At 42.6% G+C, this 18,515-nt stretch overlaps 1 protein-coding gene across 3 annotated transcripts in view; it reads right to left on the bottom strand.

Moving 5' to 3' along the window:
* CREB5 (cAMP responsive element binding protein 5) overlaps positions 1–18,515 on the bottom strand; it is a 516,790-nt gene that overhangs the window by 395,485 nt on the left and 102,790 nt on the right. For all 3 annotated transcript variants that reach the window (XM_006167341.3, XM_027767819.1, XM_027767818.1), the window contains exons 2-3: positions 17,195–17,266; positions 8,353–8,446 (exon numbers count right to left, since the gene is read on the bottom strand). In XM_006167341.3, coding sequence (XP_006167403.1) covers positions 8,353–8,446; positions 17,195–17,248 — 148 coding nt within the window. In that variant the 5' untranslated portion in view covers positions 17,249–17,266. The remainder of the gene's footprint in view (positions 1–8,352; positions 8,447–17,194; positions 17,267–18,515) is intronic.

Below are 18,515 nucleotides of genomic sequence, written 5' to 3'. Positions count from 1 at the left end.
AAAAAAAAAAAAAAAAAAAAAAGACAGAGTCAGCTGTGTCACAGTCTTACAGCATGTGGCCTTGCCACATCCAAATCCACCATAGTCAGAGCCAAGAGAAAGGACCCTGAGCCTAGAGTGTGAACATCTGATTTGTGCTGAAATGCCAGGAGGCCTTTGAACTCCTACCCTTAGGCGGCCTGTTGGCCACTTGTTGTCACATTGTCATGTTTTATCTTCATAGCACTTGTTGTTAGTATTTTCTTATTTACTTATCTAGGGGTTTTATTATTGCTTATTACCTCTTTCTCCATACCCACTACAGTGCAGTAAGTTTCAATGAGGACAGGGGCCTTGTCACTTATTCAGTGCATAGCCAGCAACTAGGATGATAGGATGCTTTCAGGCATTCATAAATGTCTATTGAATGGATGAAATGGTGAAGGAGAGGCAACTTCAGCCCCTTTCCCCACACCTCCACTGGTGCCCGCCTTAACTTCTCTCCAAGTACAGATGCGCTGCCTGTGACATTATTGGACCATAATGTCTGGTGGTAGAATTATTTGGGTATTTAAAGGTATGGTCCCACATGTTCTTTCTCAGGCTTCCGCCTGAGGTATTGATTGGGTTTTACTTTTTGGGAAAGGTCTACTATATTCTCTTTTTTTAAAATTATTAAAACATAATAATAATAAGTAATAATTATTTAACTTTATTTCCATATTTTAATTTGATCAGAGAGGAACAGAGTGAGAGAGAGAGAAAGAAAGAGAGAGGGAAAGTGAGAAAGCAAGCCACCAGGCCCGGGACTCAAACCACGGTCGGCCATGTGGGAATCCAGCACCACCACGCCACCTCCTGGCCCCAGGTATACTATATCCTTGAACTTCATCAGGAAATTCATCATTTTCTAGGTCTTACACATACGCGTGAGCCTGTGGATAGATACGCATGTGCACACTGCCCTACTTTGGAGGATGAGCCTGTGTTTCTCTCACAGGAACTTGGTGGTCCCATGATTTATGAAGGAGCAGTCATGTGCTCCAATCGAGTTACCTTTTTATGCCTTTGGAATTCTTACATTCAGTATTATTTGCTTGTTTGGCTATAAATAAAGTTGCACTTTGATTCCAGAGTCAGATGTCAGATTTTTTTTGTCCTGTAGAGAACCTGGGACTCATAAAAAATAAAAATTTAAAAAAAAATTAAAAAAAAAAGCAACGGTGGGGTCGTTTAACAGGGAAATGTAAGAATTCCTGAGTGTCTAACCATAAATCCATTAAAGTAAACCAAAACACTATTCTCTGCCTTTAGACTGAAATTTAACAGTAGCTTTAAAACCAAACAGATCATGTGCCATTAATAGCTGGTAACTTTGAAACCTGCATGTGGAGGTACATCGTTCTTTGCAGACTCCCATTTCAAACTTGACCCTTCAAAACCAGCTGTATCCCAGCTTCCCTGGCCATAAAATTCCCTGGCCATAAAATTATCTTTCAAGGGAATGAGAAGAACAGAGGAAGGGAATGATTCAGGTACACTATCATGTTAGGACTGGAAATATGATACCCAGACCAAAAAAGGAAGGACAGACCAAAGCCAGAAGACTTGCACAAGTCTTTGCCCTCAGAAACCAGCTCCACCATGCCCATTCCAATCCCTGCTCTGTCCCTTTAGAGCAAAGACTATAGGTTTACTGTCTATTCAGAAGGCCAGACTAGTAGACTAGTTCTAATAAAGCATCATTGCTATCACTGTTACCACCCTACCTTGCAGCATGTCAAAGATCATTTACATGTGGCCAGCAGTTAGCATAATGGCTATGTCGCTGGACTCCCATGTAGTCGACCGCGGTTCAAGTCCCAGACCCGGTGGCTTCAACTCACGCCGGGTGTGTGTGCGTGCGTGCCCAAGATCCCAAAAGGAGAACGGAGGAGAAGGGACTGCGGTGTGACCATCGCCCCTGGGGGGTGACTTCTTGCTTTCTGTCTCTGTCTCTCTGGCGAGCACACGCGCTCTATAGCAAAAACCTCTCCCAAAAAAAAGATCATTTACAATCATTTTTACATAGTAAACTCTACCTGCGCTAAATACAATGGATCTTACGACAATGCTATTTTAAATCTTTCAATCCTTTCAAAATTTATGTTTGAAAAGTGTATCTATGGCATCTTAACCCCTTACTTAACTGCCATATTTGCAACACTGAAGGAGAAAGTATTGGATTATCAGAAAAGTCACAATGTACTTTTCTACACAAAAATGCATCATGACTTTTTGACACCCAATAATAACACAGGTTATCCAGCCCCGAATGTTAATGGTACCAGCTAGGGAAGTTCTGTCTAGTCCCGTGACTCATGTTAGGTCTTTCTCTTTTTTTTAATGAGACAGAGATTTTTGCTATAGGGGGCATGCACTCACCAAACAGACAAAGAAAGACAAGGGAGAGACAGAAAGCAGGAAATCACCCCCAGGGGGGATGACCATGCCACAATTCCTTCTCCTCCATTCTCCTCTCAGGATTTTGGGCACGTACACGCGCCCAGTGTAAGTTTTAAGCCACCAGGTCCGGGACTCAAACTGCATTCTGCCATGTGGGAGTCCAGGAGCATAACTATTATGCCATCTGTTGGTCCTATGTGTAGGTCTCTTATCTCTGGTATATCTAAGTATTAGCTATGATTAACAACTTCCATGTAATGCTTGCCTCTATTGCCGTGCACTGCACTGGACACTGCTGGGAACCCTACCTTATCTTGAACCCACCCTTGCCTTTGCTGGGTCTCTTGAAGGTCCTATTGCATTAAATGTCCCTTCCTTGGAGGAACCTCCTACTTACCTCCCTCAGCAAAGTCAGTCCAAGGTGGCCTATCATCTGCCTTTATGGAAAATTGCAACTGACTAGTTAGTGATTAATTGATCATGTGGCACAGATATGATATGAGGACACTGACACATGTGTCTTGTGCACGGCTATTTCCCTGGTCAGTGAGAGTGCCTGGCAGCAAGCTCTAGGAAGGCAGAATTTTCTGTTTAGTTTACTGAAGAGAAATCAAAGTCAGACTTGCGGTACTGAAATAATAATGAAAAGAAAGAAATGAAGAATGAAGTTTTAGTGATTAATCTGTATCTGTCTGATTCATATGAATAGATGAAGACTAATCCCAAAAAGGAAGCACATCATAAAAAGGAGACTATTCCTAAGAAGGATTTTTTTGTTTGTTTGTTTGTGCAAAAGGGCATATGCATTTGCCAGAGAGAGACAGGGAGACAGAGTGAGATAGGAGAAAGCACCTCCCAAGGGGAAGGGTCACACTACAATCCCTTCTCCTCTCTCTCTCCCTCCTTTTGGGATTTTGAGAACGTGAGCACACACTGCTGGCATGTTTCTCAAGCTACCTTTGTCTGGTATTCGACTGCCTTGTCTCACTCTCCCATTACAATATCCCTGCTATATACAGTTGTCTTCCAGAAGAGTTACTGAAAAAGTGATACATACAAGTAAAGGGAGAGAGGCCACAAGTTCCAACCATCAGCTCATAAAGTTTTTGGTAATAGGGAGCATAAACTCCACTCAGGGTTGGATAAGGAAGGGTCTCCGGCAGATCCACAAGTGTAGGTGAGTCTCCAAGGAATGCAGTTTCAGGAAAGCAGTTCTGGTACACAGGGATAATTATCAGCTGATGCGGCACAGCAGTCATCTTGTAGTTACCAGGAATGGTGTTGTGGGGGTCTGCAGTGTGAGTTGTCCTTGGGTATCTGGCTTCCTTAAAAATGGCAGAGTAGTTCTTGTTTTCCCCTGAGGTAATGCAGGGCTGGTAACTATCATCTTCTTAAGTTGCAAGTTCTTCAACCTTGTTTTCGGCCTCCGGGCCATCCCGGGCCAGAGAGGCAGGGAGGGGCAGGGAGGCCCCCCCGGCCGCGTGGCGTGCCCCCCGGAGTGGGGGGGCGCCGGCCAGGCCCCGCGTGGTGCGCCCTCCGGAGTCGACACCCAATAATTCTTCAAAAATAAAAGTTAACGTGGTATTCTGAAATTAGTCATTTAAATAACTACAATATTTTATCTTTTTAATGTATGTCAAGTATCAAGTTATCTGAAATAAAATTTTGTGTAATTGAAGATTTTAAAGATTGTGTAAAAAAAAATGCTTCAAAAGGGACTTTAAGATTTTTGCTTTGGGGAACCAGCAGTTAGCGTAATGGCTATGTCGCTGGACTTCCACGTAGTCGACCGCGGTTCGCGTCCCGGACCCGGTGGCTTAAAATTCATGCAGGGCGCGTGTGCGTGCGTGCCCAAGATCCCAAGAGGAGAATGGAGGAGAAGGGGTTGTGGCGTGGCCATTCCCCCTGGGGGGTGATTTCTCGCTTTCTGTCTCTATGTCTCTCTCTGTCTGTCTGGCAAGTGCACATGCCCTATCGTGAAAACCTCTCCAAAAAAATTTTTTTTTGTTTTATGGTTATTTATTTTTAACTGTCAAAGGGTACATGTTCTCACCAGAGAAAGAAAGAGAGAGAGAGAAAGCATCCCTAATGGGCATGGTCATTCCACAATCCCTTCTCCTCCATTTTTGAATCCTCTCAGAATTTGAGGCACACACATACACATGCCCAATGTGTTTTTCAAACTGCTAGGGACAGGATTCAAACCATGTGGCCAGACATATGCAATCTGGCTTCCTTAACAATTAGGCAACAGGGACAGCCCTCATGCCTGATGTTTATTGACTCAAGATTTGATGTACAATATTTTTATTCTAATTGTTACATTTTGAGCTTTATGAAATCATCTTCCTGATAGTTCACAAAGTAAATAAAATTTTAGTAAACTTGTTTTTGATAAAAATAGATTGTGAAGCTTTTAATAAATTCAAATTTACATAAATCAAGATATAAGTAAGTAAAATATTCAGTCATATTTGTAATCACAATCTAATATGCTGAAACTATCATTATGGAAAATAAGGTTTGAGATAAATAAACACTAAAATATTTCCTGGAAAAAAAATACAAGTCAAACTACCCAATAGATAGCCTATTATAATTCAGTGTGGACAACCCTGATATATTACATATAGTAAACTTTAACCCCTATGTGCAAAGAAATAAAGCCAGTCTGGAGTGCATTCCCTTGCAAAAAGAAAATTCTTTTTTGGGGGGGAGAGTTTTTTTTTTTTGCTACAGGGCATGTGCACTTGCCAGAGAGACAGAAAGCAAGAAATCACCCCCCAGGGGGGATGGCCATGCTGCAATTCCTACTCCTCCATTTTCCTCTTGGGATCTTGGGCATGCACGGTGTGAGTATAAGCCACCGGGTCTGGGACTTGAACCACTGTCGACTACATGGGAGCCCAGTGACATAGCCATTACACTAATTGCTGGTCCTGTAATCAGAAAATTCTGAGACTATGAACATGCAAATTAGGTAAGAAATTTTAAAATTTAGCATTTAATTTCACTGGGTTTATTAAATGGATTTCATACAAACCTCGACATAAAATACGAGAAAGCAAAAGAAAATATGCCGATCCATTATCCATTCTGGTTTCCTCATGTTTATCTCTCCCTTCATTCTCTCGTTCTAAGTTTGACATAGTGAAAGTCAGGGTTATTTTTCTCTCAATAATTTTGCACCTGGCACTGACAATGATTGGCAGCAACAGCTTGAAACAAATAAGGAGCTGGTAAGAACAATGTCAAAGCTGCAAGAGATTAGGTGAAAACCTGTTTGAAGCACTGTGTAGAAGAATGCCTCACCCCAGTGTTCACCCATCTTTGGCTGCTTTACTCGGCTCTGTGGCTGGTGCCCAGTGTGGGGCCATCCCAGCAGCCTGCTCAAGCGAGGGACGCTACAACTATACTGGCACTGGAGTAGCAACATCCCTACACAGTGGCCACTCTCTGCTGTTCCCCTCCCACTTCTCTACCACTGAGCAGCCTAGTGTAGGGACCCAGTGTGGCGAAAGAGAGAACTTCCAAATATCAATGTTGAGAACTACAAAGTCAACAACCTTATCACTTGCATATAGATGTTCATCCTCGAACTATAAAATTACACTACATGTGAATATGTAGTACATTAAAAAAAAAAAAGTGCAACCATGCTTCCTAATCCTTCTTGGGTGTGTATGTTTACAAGTTTGAGTTTCTGCCTCTGTGTAGACTTAAGGAAGGACAAAACAGCTTCTGAAGAGCCAGCTCAAAAACAAAACAAAATAACAACAATTTAAAAAAAAAAAAAAAGAACCAAGCATGGAAATAAACTTGAGAGAGAGAGGTGGTGGCTGATGGTAGGAAGGACAGGGGCTGCCTTTGAACTATGAGTCCTCCAAACCACAGCACAGCTGCACTACCCACTGCCACTGGTGAGTTTGAGGGGCTGTGTTTTCTGTGTGACCGCTCTGTCACAGGGAGTACAAGCCTGACACTGTGGCAGCCAAGTGCAATCCCTGGGCCAGGATTGCAGGACCAAGGGGCCAGCAGTTAGCATAATGGCTGTGTCGTTGGACTCCCATGTAGTCGACCGCAGTTCGCGTCCCAGACCCGGTGGCTTAAAACTCACGCCGGGCGCGTGTGCGTGCATGCCCAAGATCCCAAGAGGAGACTGGAGGAGAAGGGATTGTGGCGTGGCCGTTCCCCCTGGGGGGTGATTTCTCGCTTTCTGTCTCTGTCTGTCTGGTGAGTGCACGTGCCCTATAGTAAAAACCTCTCAAAAAAAAAAAAAAAAAAAAAAGGACCAAGGCCCCAGGTGTGCTCTGTTTAAGGAGCTTGGAAAAGCTACTCCGGAACAAATGTTCCTCCTCCTCTGTCAGAAACACACAGGTTGTAATAACTGTCTGATAAAGGTCTTGAAGGACTTAATAATAGTGATAATAAAGTGTTTATAAAGTTAAAGTGCCACAGAAATACTAAATTATATGAGCCAGTTCTTTCGATCGCATTTAAAACAAGCTCAGAGTGTATTATCTCTTAGGCAACGCTGGGGGGACACTGGTTCACAGGCACTATTTTCTAGCCTAAGAAGGATAATAGGAAATTATTCCATTATCCTGCTAGGGTTTATGAAACACATCCCCTTACAGACTTTCACTGGATCGTCACAGTAAACCTGTAAAGTTGCCTGGGAAGACACAACCATTCTCATTTTCTGAGAAAAGAAGACCCGAGGCCAGAGCAATTCAATAACTTGCTCAAGTCCATAATTAGTTAAGGCAGAGAGCTTCCGGTACAGGTTAGGTTCCTCAGTCCTGTCCCTGCTTTCTCTCTGCTTTATCACACTACCATGGGGAGAAATGACAATACATTGCTGGGTTAAGTGTTTGTTTCTGCTTGCATTTTCTGGGTACCTGCTATGTTTCCATGCGTTTTCTCATTTAATCACCCAGTTATAAGGCTGGTACTATTTTTTTTTTTCTTTTGAGAGGTTTTTCGCTATAGGGCATGTGCGCTTGCCAGAGAGAGACATAGAGACAGAAAGCGAGAAATCAACCCCCATGGGGGATGGTCATGCCACAACCCCTTCTCCTCCATTCTCCTCTCGGGATCTTGGGCACGCACGCACACGTGCCCTGCGTGAGTTTTAAGCCGCCGGATCCAGGACGCGAACTGTGGTCGACTACGTGTGAGTCCAGCGACATAGCCATTACGCTAACTGCTGGTTCCCAAGGCTGGTACTGTTTCTTAAGAAAGCCTTCCCTGTCCATCTCAGTCTAGAAAAAGAGCTTCTTCTACTAAAGTTCCATAGCATTTTTTTCCTTATAATACGCATTGGATATATACTGAGAATGAGCCTTTCTTTTAGTTAAATTTTCATAGACACACCGTATTATGATGTCCTCACAGACAGGAAGTATATCAATCTTTGCATCTCCTATCGCACTCAGAACACTGCAGTGTGCGTTATAGATGCTCAAGTTATATTTGTTGATTGAATGATTGCAGGTATGTAATTTAAAAAAAATAAGAGCTAAGTTCATAGTAATAAATATTTCACATTCCAAAAAATGGGAAGTCACAGCCCTTTAATTATTTGAGTGAATACTGCATTATCTAATTACGTTTCTGCTCTTACGCATGCGTGTTTTCTTTTTATTTTATAGTTTCTTATTTACATTTGATCGTTGTACATGACTATGGGGCACAACATGGTTTATCAAAGCATGCATGCCGTGTGTGATAATTAATCAAGGATACTACCATATTCATCATCTTCAACAAAGATTATTACATTATGTTGTGCACCTTCCATTTTCACTCTGTGTGTTTGCAAGGTGCAGAATTAGCTGGCGGGACTCAGCCTACCAAAAACAGAGTAACTGTCTTGCATGGGACTCATCTGATGACCCAAAGCTTCTTTGTATGATGGCTCCTTACCTGATAACATGTTGTCTGTCTTTATTGAAGGAAACTTCAAAGTCATTTCATGCTTGTGCCTATGGATCATCAGATGGTCCTCGGTTGGGAAGCGCTGTCAGACAAAGGAAAGGGAGTCAGTGGAGAGGAGCTATTTAGTTTTGTAATACACACTTGCCATCAAAGAGAAGAAGATTTAGGGGGCATTGCAAACATGATAGACCAAACAGAACTCCATTCTGAAAAAAGTGTGAAAGCATGAGTAAGTAAGGTTACAAGCTGTTTTATGCAAGCAACTGTACTGGAATATTTCTTTGAAATACACCCAAACACATGCATCATAATTTTCACTACAGTTTACCAAAGGAGTTAGCTAGGCTGCAGAAAATCTGGATGAGTACTACGAATAACTAGGAGGTCTTTGTCTTCTATCTCTGACTCCTCACACCCTCCCAGGGAGCTTTTTGTTTGTTTTCCATTCGGCATGTGCAAGAAAGACAGAGACAGAGAGAGAGGGAAAGAAAAAAATCACCTGCCAGGGAGACGGCCATACTGCAATCCCTTCTCCTCTCAAGATACTGGGCAGGCTGGCACATGCGCTCGGAGTGTTTTTCAAGCCGGCAGGTCCAGGACTCAAACTACACTGTCAGCCATGTTAAGATCCATGCATTAACCTCCATGTCACCTGCTGACCTTTCAGAGAACTTTTTAAATGCCTCTACTTAGGTAGTTCCTGGATATAACCAACCCCGGATGAATCAGTAAACTATGTATTTCTTTAGGAACTAGAGGTTTGAATCTCAGGGAAGACTTGATATTTTGTGTTGAGTTAAAGAATAAAAGAGGAAGAGGTAAATAAACAACACCGACAGTACTGAAATAATATATGCTCCCAAAACACGCAGTCCTCTAAAACCTACTTAATGTTAGGCAACCTCTTTAATAAAGTAAGAGTGTGTAAATTAATGTCTATTTATGGGTCACAAAAAGTAACTAATAATGGCAGCATGACAAACTTCACATTTTCCCATTTCTTCTTACACATATGAAAAAACCACGTCCAAAATAGGAAAGTGGATTTAGCCCTGAATAGCAGCGGAATTTTGCAAAACTCTCTGGAACTTTTCTCTAGTAGTTACTGTTTTACGCAGCAGTGTAAAATTAAGTCTAAAGCATGATAAGAATGCCAGACATTATGTATAGATTAACCAAAAATAAGCAAATGCATGACAAAGGAAAGAATCTTGATTCATGTTAGACTTTGGAAAAGAACTATATGCCACGCTTAATTATTTAACGTATAGACCTACAAATGTACACCATGGCATTTGTGCAGTATGCTCCCATTTTATGAGTACTTCGCCCATGTATTATCTGATTGTTTAGAATTAAACAAATGATTTTACAGTTACATGACACATTTATTGCATTTTCTGTGTAGCGTAGTAAACTACTCTTTAGCTTTAATTTTCAGGGAATGATATTTTGGTTGTCAAAATGCTGCTGATGGGGCTGGCCTCATAGTGCAGTGGTTATGTGGGTGCAGAGGAGGCCAGATCCCACATAGCCACCCAAGGTTTGTGTGTCAGACCCCAAATAAGTCAGGCATACCCACATGTACCCACGATCCTGATGGGATGGAGAATGGGAGAGAAAAATGGCTTGCAGTGTGATCAGGTCTGGGGAGAGAAAAATGGCTTGCAGTGTGATCAGGGCTGGCTGGGGGAAGCTTCTCTCTCTCTCTCTCCTCTCCTTACACATGTGCCCTTTGACTTAAAAAAAAATACTATTCTCTGGCATGAACAGGTTGCCATCTTGTGGTTAAGGCACTGGACTCCTACATGGCTAACCATGGTTCGAGTCCTGGACCCGGCAGCTTGAAATTTACGCTGGACAGGAGTATGCATTCCTGGACCTGGCAGCTTGAAATTCACGCTGGACAGGGGTATCCATGTGCCCAAAATCTCAAGAGGAGAATGGAGAAGGGATTAAGGCATGGCCATCCTCCTAGGGTATGCTTTATGTCTCTCTGTCTCCTTGGCAAGTACACATGCCCTACAGTAAAAAAATCTTTAAAAAAAAACAAAACAAAAACAAACAAACAAAAAAAAACATGCTATTTCCTTTTTTTTTTTTTTTTTGGCTGATTTGTCTGATTTCTGGCTACAAGTTAGGGCTGAATTCTCTGGCCTTCCTGTAGTTGGATAAAACCACACAACTAGTTCTACCCCTTGAACAATAAACAAAAGTGACATGTCACCCAGAGGCAAGCATTTTATTCCTCTGTAAAGCCCTATAGCATACTTCCTTTTCCTATAGCATGGTAACTTGCTGTTTTAGAAATAGTGACCCTCAGGAACCAACAGTTAGCGTAATGGCTATGTCGCTGGACTCCCACGTAGTTGACCACAGTTCGCGTCCCGGACCCAGTGGCTTAAAACTCACACCGGGCGCGTGTGCGTGCATGCCCAAGATCCCGAGAGGAGAATGGAGGAGAAGGGATTGCGGCGTGACCATCCCCTCTAGGGGGTGATTTCTCGCTTTCTGTCTCTATGTCTCTCTCTGTCTGTCTGGCGAGCGCACGCACCCTATAGTGAAAATCTTTCAAAAAAAAAAAAATAGTGGCCCTCAATTCTCCTAAATCACTGAAGAATTACAAAGAGCATTTCTAAACACAAAAGAATTATTCCTGCCAATCTACAATAGAAATGTATGTTGTGCAATAGAAATAAATCTTCTTTGTTTTAAGCCATTGAAGCTTTGGAGTAATTTGTTATTGTAGCATATCCCAGCCTAGTCTGACTCAGACTGGTATATTTATAATAACTGAATTTAACAGAGTATCTGCTTTTTCAAAGTCATATAAAAATACAATGAAAGACCAAACTTCTGCTGAACATTTCTTAATCTTTGACAATTTAAAAAACCTTTCAGTGCTCCCTAGTTTCTTAAAATAATCAACATAAGTTTCAATTATCTTTGTAAACTAGGGTAGAAATTTTTCCTGCATATTGTATGGTTTTGAGTTCATAAGAAAAAGGGCTTAATTTTATGAAATATTTTTAAAATATTTCTTTATAAAAATATCATTTATTTAATCCTTTATTTAATTATTATCAGTAGCACATCAATTGGAGAGCATAGAATTTGCAGAGCATGGTAATCGTGCCAGATGTCTCAACACTTAGAAGTTAGCTTTATATAATGTGGGTTTTTTGCTGCTAGTTTGTCTAGCCTTTCAGCTTTTACAACATTAAACCAAAATTACATGTGACTCAGGGGCAGGAGTTAGATTTTCTAGCCTTTCTAGCCTTTCTGTCAAAAGCCTTGTTATACTTTTTTTTTTACTATATATATAAATTATGTATTTATATAATATCTACATTAAATATTGTATAATTTATATATTAGAGATATATGGTATATACTTTAGATATATATTAAAAAGCCATAATAAGCATGGTAATATCCTTCATTTCATATCATTTCAGATCTGTATGTCTTTTCTTTTTTTTTTTTTTTTTGCAGAAGTTTTTCTATAGGGCATGTGCGCTCACCAGAAAGACAGAGAGATAGAGAGACAGAAAGCAAGAAATCACCCCCCGGGGGCATGGCCATGCCATAATCCCTTCTCCTCCATTCTCTTCTCGGGATCTTGGGCACGCATGCATATGTGCCCGGCGTGAGTCTAAGCCACCAGGCCCGGGACTCGAACCATGGTCGACTACATGAGAGTCCAGCGACATAGCCACTACTCCAACTGCTAGTCCCTGTATGTCATTTTTTATTCCATAAAAATAGCCTAAAATGGGATATTAATAAGAATACTTCTCACATAATAATTTTAGTAATACCTCGTTTCAATCATATATATTCCAAACAAGACAATATAGAACATCTGTGATTTTTTAAAATTACATAAGAAAACAGCAGCAGATTGCAAAGAAACAAAATGTACAGTCCACAACAGATATGGAGCTGAGAGAGGACGCTGAAATTCAAAACACAGTTGATACAGACAGCAAAGGCAGAGTGAAATACACATTGGGCCCTGTGAGATTAGGAGGAGCAACAGAAGCTTATTTTCCATTACTTCTGAGAGAAAGCTAACATCTAAGAAGATGTAGCATAAAACAAGTCCCAGGGATTATAGGCTGTTCCTGATAGAGCAAAGTTGCTTTCCAATGAAGGAAAAAGAAACAAAACTCCTTCTTCACCCCCGCGGCAGTGCAAGCACCCATGACTCCCAGCCATCCTTTCCATACAAGTTCCTACGTTCTGGGATGTCGCTGCACTAAATGCTGCCACAGTAACTGTCCTGAGTTCCTAAGATCCCCTCCACCGCCACCACCACCACGAGACCCACAGAATTACTGGGCTACTGCATTTTCTTAATTCTAACACCTTTTCCACTAGAAAATGCATGGGGGCCAGCAGATGGCATAATAGTTATGTCCCTGGACTTCCATGTAGTGGTTTGAGTCCCAGACCCAGCGGCTTAAAATTCATGCTGGGAGCATGTACACGCGTGCTCTAAATCTTGAGAGGAGAATGGAGGAGAAGGGATTGTGGCATGGCCATTCTTCCTGAGGGGTGACTTCTCATGTTCTGTCTCTCTGTCTCTCTGTCTCTGGCAAGCATATATGCCCTATAGCAAAACAAAACAAAACAAAACTAAACTAAACTAAAAACCTCTCAATAAAAAAAGAAGAGGCACATATTTACAAAAGAGCTTTTTAGGGGGGAAATACTTTCAAGTGAAATGGAGATATTGAATCTCAGATGCTTCTTTACATTTAAATTTGAAAGGGGCCAAGGAGGGAAGCTTAAAACAAGAAACTATAAATTCTCAATGAACCATATCTACCCAACCTTTTCCTTAATCCACTTAGCCTTCTCAAGGAAATGATCTGCTCCTTTGCTGAGAAGTTCAAGGTCATTCAAGGTGGACTTTTTTCAAGCTTTTTTTTTTTTTTTTCACAAAGCATATATGCTTTCCAGAGAGAGAAAGAGAGACAGAGAAAAAGAGGGAAGGAGAAAGCACATCCCATGAAGTGTGGTCATGCCATCGTTCCTTCTCCATTTCTCCATCTTGTTGAAATTTGGGGCATGGGACCAGCAGTTAGCATAATGGCTATGTTGTTGGACTCCCATGTAGTCGACCACGGTTCGCATCCTGGACCCAGTGGCTTAAAACTCACGCCGGGAGCGTGTGCGTGCGTGCCCAAGATCCCGAGAGGAGAATGGAGGAGAAGGGATTGCGGTGTGACCATCCCCCCGAGGGGGTGATTTCTCGCTTTCTGTCTCTATGTCTCTCTCTGTCTGTCTGGCGAGCGCACGCCCCCTATAGCAAAAACCTCTCCCCCCACCAAAAAAAAGAAAAAAACAAAAAAGAAATTTGGGGCATGTATGCATGTGTCCACGTGTATTTCTCAAGCAGCTGGATCAAGAACTCAAACCTCGCAGTTGGCCAGAGAATCTAGCCTTAACCACTAGGACAGCCTGATCCACTTCGGGGTTTTTTGGGGGGTTTTTTGGTTTTTTTGTTTGTTTGTTTGTTTGTTTTGAGAGATTTTTGCTCTAGGGCGCATGCATTTGCCAGAGAGACAGAGACAGAGAGACAGAAAGTGAGAAATCACCCCCCAGGGGGCATGGCCAGGCTGCAATCCCTTCTCCTCCGTTCTCCTCTCAGGATCTTGGGCACGCACGCACACGCGCCTGGCATGGGTCCAGGACTCGAACCGTGGTCGACTACATGGGAGTCCAGCAATGTAGCCATTACGCCATCTGCTGGTCCCATCCCTTCCACCTTTATCACCATCTCCCCCTCAGAATTTGCATGTGACTGCAATGGTTCTCCTTCCTGTACCAGAAGAATCAGGATCCTCACTCCTCCTCTAGGATTGGTCCTTCAAGCCAGCATGCCCTACTTTTTCCTTTTCACTAGTTTCTTGCCTTTGACTAAACCCAGCTGGACTATCCTTTAATTTTAAAACAGCTGCTTCCTCCTCAGGCTACCATTCTATCACTCTGCTTCCCGTCACTGCCTAATGCTCTTGAAAGAGTCCTCTATTGCTGGCCGCCTCCGCTTCCTCACCACCCACTCACTCCGTAATCCCTGGCAAACTGCCCTCACCCCACTCCTCTCTCATAGGTCGCTGGTGAGCACCTAACTGCCAAATCCAACAGCCTCTGCCCAGACCTCTAACTACCAAGCACGTCTGACACCAGTGACCACACGTCTATGGCATTTATTTATTTATACCCTGCACGATTCCAAAAAGAAGAAGAGATGGCTTAGAGCAGAACATAAAATAGAGTGGGGAAAACACCTATTAGAAGTGAGGACTCCCCCCCCCCAAAAAAAAAAGGGATTAAAAAAATAAAGTGACCAGGGCCACTTTGCCCCACAGAGGACATTTAGCAATGTCTGGAGACATCTTTGGTTGTCACACTAGGGGGTGGCACTAGGGGGTAGAGGCCAGGGAGGCTGCTAAACAACGTCCCACATTACACAGGACGGCTCTCACAACACAGGTTATCCAGCCCCGAATGTTAATGGTACCAGCTAGGGAAGTTCTGTCTAGTCCCGTGACTCATGTTAGGTCTTTCTCTTTTTTTTAATGAGACAGAGATTTTTGCTATAGGGGGCATGCACTCACCAAACAGACAAAGAAAGACAAGGGAGAGACAGAAAGCAGGAAATCACCCCCAGGGGGGATGACCATGCCACAATTCCTTCTCCTCCATTCTCCTCTCAGGATTTTGGGCACGTACACGCGCCCAGTGTAAGTTTTAAGCCACCAGGTCCGGGACTCAAACTGCATTCTGCCATGTGGGAGTCCAGGAGCATAACTATTATGCCATCTGTTGGTCCTATGTGTAGGTCTCTTATCTCTGGTATATCTAAGTATTAGCTATGATTAACAACTTCCATGTAATGCTTGCCTCTATTGCCGTGCACTGCACTGGACACTGCTGGGAACCCTACCTTATCTTGAACCCACCCTTGCCTTTGCTGGGTCTCTTGAAGGTCCTATTGCATTAAATGTCCCTTCCTTGGAGGAACCTCCTACTTACCTCCCTCAGCAAAGTCAGTCCAAGGTGGCCTATCATCTGCCTTTATGGAAAATTGCAACTGACTAGTTAGTGATTAATTGATCATGTGGCACAGATATGATATGAGGACACGGACACATGTGTCTTGTGCACGGCTATTTCCTTAGCCAGCGAGAGTGCCTGGCAAGTAGTAGGCTCCTCAGACGGGTGTTGAGTGACTTGAATAAAATTTCATGTCACACTTACAGCCAAAGCAAACTAAATTCTTTACCTAATTCCATTTGGTTATCAACACTTCTCTTTAAAAAAACTGAGTAGCAATCAGTTTATCTTAATTAGGAACTAAGTTTTAACTTGTTTGTCTTTGTAATTCACTAAGGTGATACCCTGCACCTACAGTGGGCAATCCTGGTCTAGTAGGGTTTTTCCAATTAGTTACTTATCAATCCAGATTACTTACCAATCCTGGTCTAGCAAGGTTTTTCCCAGTTACTTACCAACCTATCTGCGTTTTCTACTTCAAAATGATCCCCCAAACCAGCTTGCTTTAAAATCAATTGCTTTTTTTTTTTTTCTTAGTAATTGCTTGGAAATAAACATCAACTCAAAGTCCCTGGTGAACATTTCAGTCCTGAACAAAATACTGTTATCAGCAGCTCAGCCAGCTGCTAACACCAGCAATGACATCTTAGGTTCCTATGGCTGCTTCCTTCCAGAAGGCTCCCCAAACCCTTCATAAACCCTGGGAAGACATAATAGGGGCCTTCAGTGGGTACTACCTCTCTTCAGACTCCTAGGCATTTTTCCAAGCTTTACTGTTAACCCTGCCACACACGCAGGCCACAAAGTGCTGAGTCCCCCGAAACTACCGGATAGATCAGGGAAAGACGGCAACTACCCATGTCGGAAAGACTTCTGTGCTCTGAGTTCTAAACGTGTTCTATATCCCATAAAGCGATCTTGTCGGTATGAGAACAATCACTATGATCATTTTCCAATGACTGGAGTGGGAAGACACCCAGAGGGTCAAGACTGTTAAAAGTCACCATTCAGTTTCAAAAGTAAAATGTGAAATTCTGATTTTAGCCGATGGATGCTCCTCATTTCTTTCAAGGAGATAGGCCCCAATACAAAATTAGAAGTAGCTGCAGCAGCAGGAGCAGTAACAAGGTAGGCATTAACTGAGTGCTTGTTCCATGCAGGCCCTACCCAAATATTCCATACCAGTAGCTCATCTAATCTCTGTATCTGTCCCACTTGGTGGGAGCCATCAGAAGCCAAAAGACATTTCATCCAGCCCAGCAGGACAATTTTCTCTCTTAAAATTTAGACACATGGGAAAACTGTAGGGTCTAGAAGAGTTATATAAGGAGTTCATTTACTCAAAGGAGAAAACAAAACAAACTGGTAGAATTCAAGCTATGACGGTAAGTTATTTCATCAGCAAATAGCTCAGAGGCCCAGCCAGTTCTCAAGTAGCTATTGTAAAAGTAGGCACTCTCCTTCCCTTTTCTGAAATGGTATCCCTCATGTCTGCTGGGGCAGGAGGCATCTGACTTGCCTCCAGGGTGAAGTTATGGGTGGAAATGTCCAGGGCTGCTCTGTTTCAGACAATTTGGAGAAAACTGGGCAAACCATTCAAAGCGGTATATGCTAATGGTAATGAAGATGACAATGCTGACAGGGGATGTTGACAGTATTTTGTAAAGCAGAAATGCCCACGGCAAGCGTGGTTGCCAGTGGGAGCTGGCAAGAAGGTGGTGCATTTGCTGCACGCCAGAGCACAGAGGATCTGCACACTCACCTGGGAGCAACCTGGGGCACTGCAGACAAACGGCCTCTCCTGCTCCAAATTCATCTTGGATTCCTCATAAATCTGAAGGATCAGAGGGAGAGAGAGGAAGGAAAACAGAAATCCATGAATATCTCCTGCTCATACCAGAGAAATACGAGAAAGGCAATCACTTCAAGTCCCATCTATGCCAATTCCCAAGTTAGATGAGCAAAACATTAATATGAACGGCTGAGGCTCTACATTGCTGAAGTTCCTTGTGCCAGAGAGATAGAGACAGACAGAAGACAGAAAGTGAGAAGTCACCCCCAAGAAAGGATGGCCATGCTGCAATCCCTTTTCCTCCATTTTTCTCTTGGGATTTGTGGCACACACACACACACACACACACACACACACACACACACACGCCTAGGTGAGTTTTAAGATAACAGTTTGAGTTGAACCAGCATTGACTCTGTGGGAGTCCAGTAACATAACCATTATGCCATCTGCTGGTCCCTCTTGCTGTACTTTCTCCAATGCGTATTGATGATGCTTTAAAGAAAAATGCCATGGAGCTGTTACAGCAGAAATGCTGGCATTGGAAAACCACCTGATGGATATCCTTACTAGGTAAGACCCCATCTGTGCAGAAAGGTTCCGAGGCAAAGTGCATACCGGTTCTTCATTCTCATTGAAAGCTTTTGTTATCCACAAAATACCATAATTTAAAAAAAAAAAATCATAGGAAGTACTATGCAAATTAAAATTACATAACCAAAATAGTATTTTAATCTTAATTTTTTTTTGAGAGGTTTTCACTATAGGGTGCGTGCACTCGTCAGACAGACAGAGAGAGACAGAGAGACAGAAAGCGAGAAATCATCCCCAGGGGAAATGGCCACACCACACCCTTCTCCATTCTCCTCTTGGGATCCTGGGCACACACACACACACGTGCCTGGCGTGAGTTTTAAGTCACCAGGTCCGGGGCGCAAACCGTGGTCGACTACGTGGGAGTCCAGAGACATAGCCATTACACTAACTGCTGGTCCCTTAATCTTAATTCTTTTTGGGTAACTTTTAAAGTTGCATTTACGAAGGTTACAGGTGTTACTAATGGCATATGTCTCTATTACTGAATTAAAGCCTGCTGCTTTTACTCTGAGCACAGGAAGGGATATGCTTTTTTAAAATTGCCACTAGGTGACTCCAAGAGGATTCCCAAGTCATCTTCACCCTTGAAAGAGGGAACTCTGTTTGGAGTCATGGAATAGTTACCTTTTGTCCGAAGGAAGCTTTCCCATTTTGCAACCAAAATCAATTCTGTGTTGTATATTGTTACACTCTT

This window comes from Tupaia chinensis, unplaced genomic scaffold, assembly GCF_000334495.1.
Source record: "Tupaia chinensis unplaced genomic scaffold, TupChi_1.0 Scaffold144731_1, whole genome shotgun sequence".
Classification (NCBI taxonomy): domain Eukaryota; kingdom Metazoa; phylum Chordata; class Mammalia; order Scandentia; family Tupaiidae; genus Tupaia; species Tupaia belangeri.
Note: the sequence above shows the minus strand (reverse complement) of the source record. Positions and strands in the feature narration are given on the sequence as shown.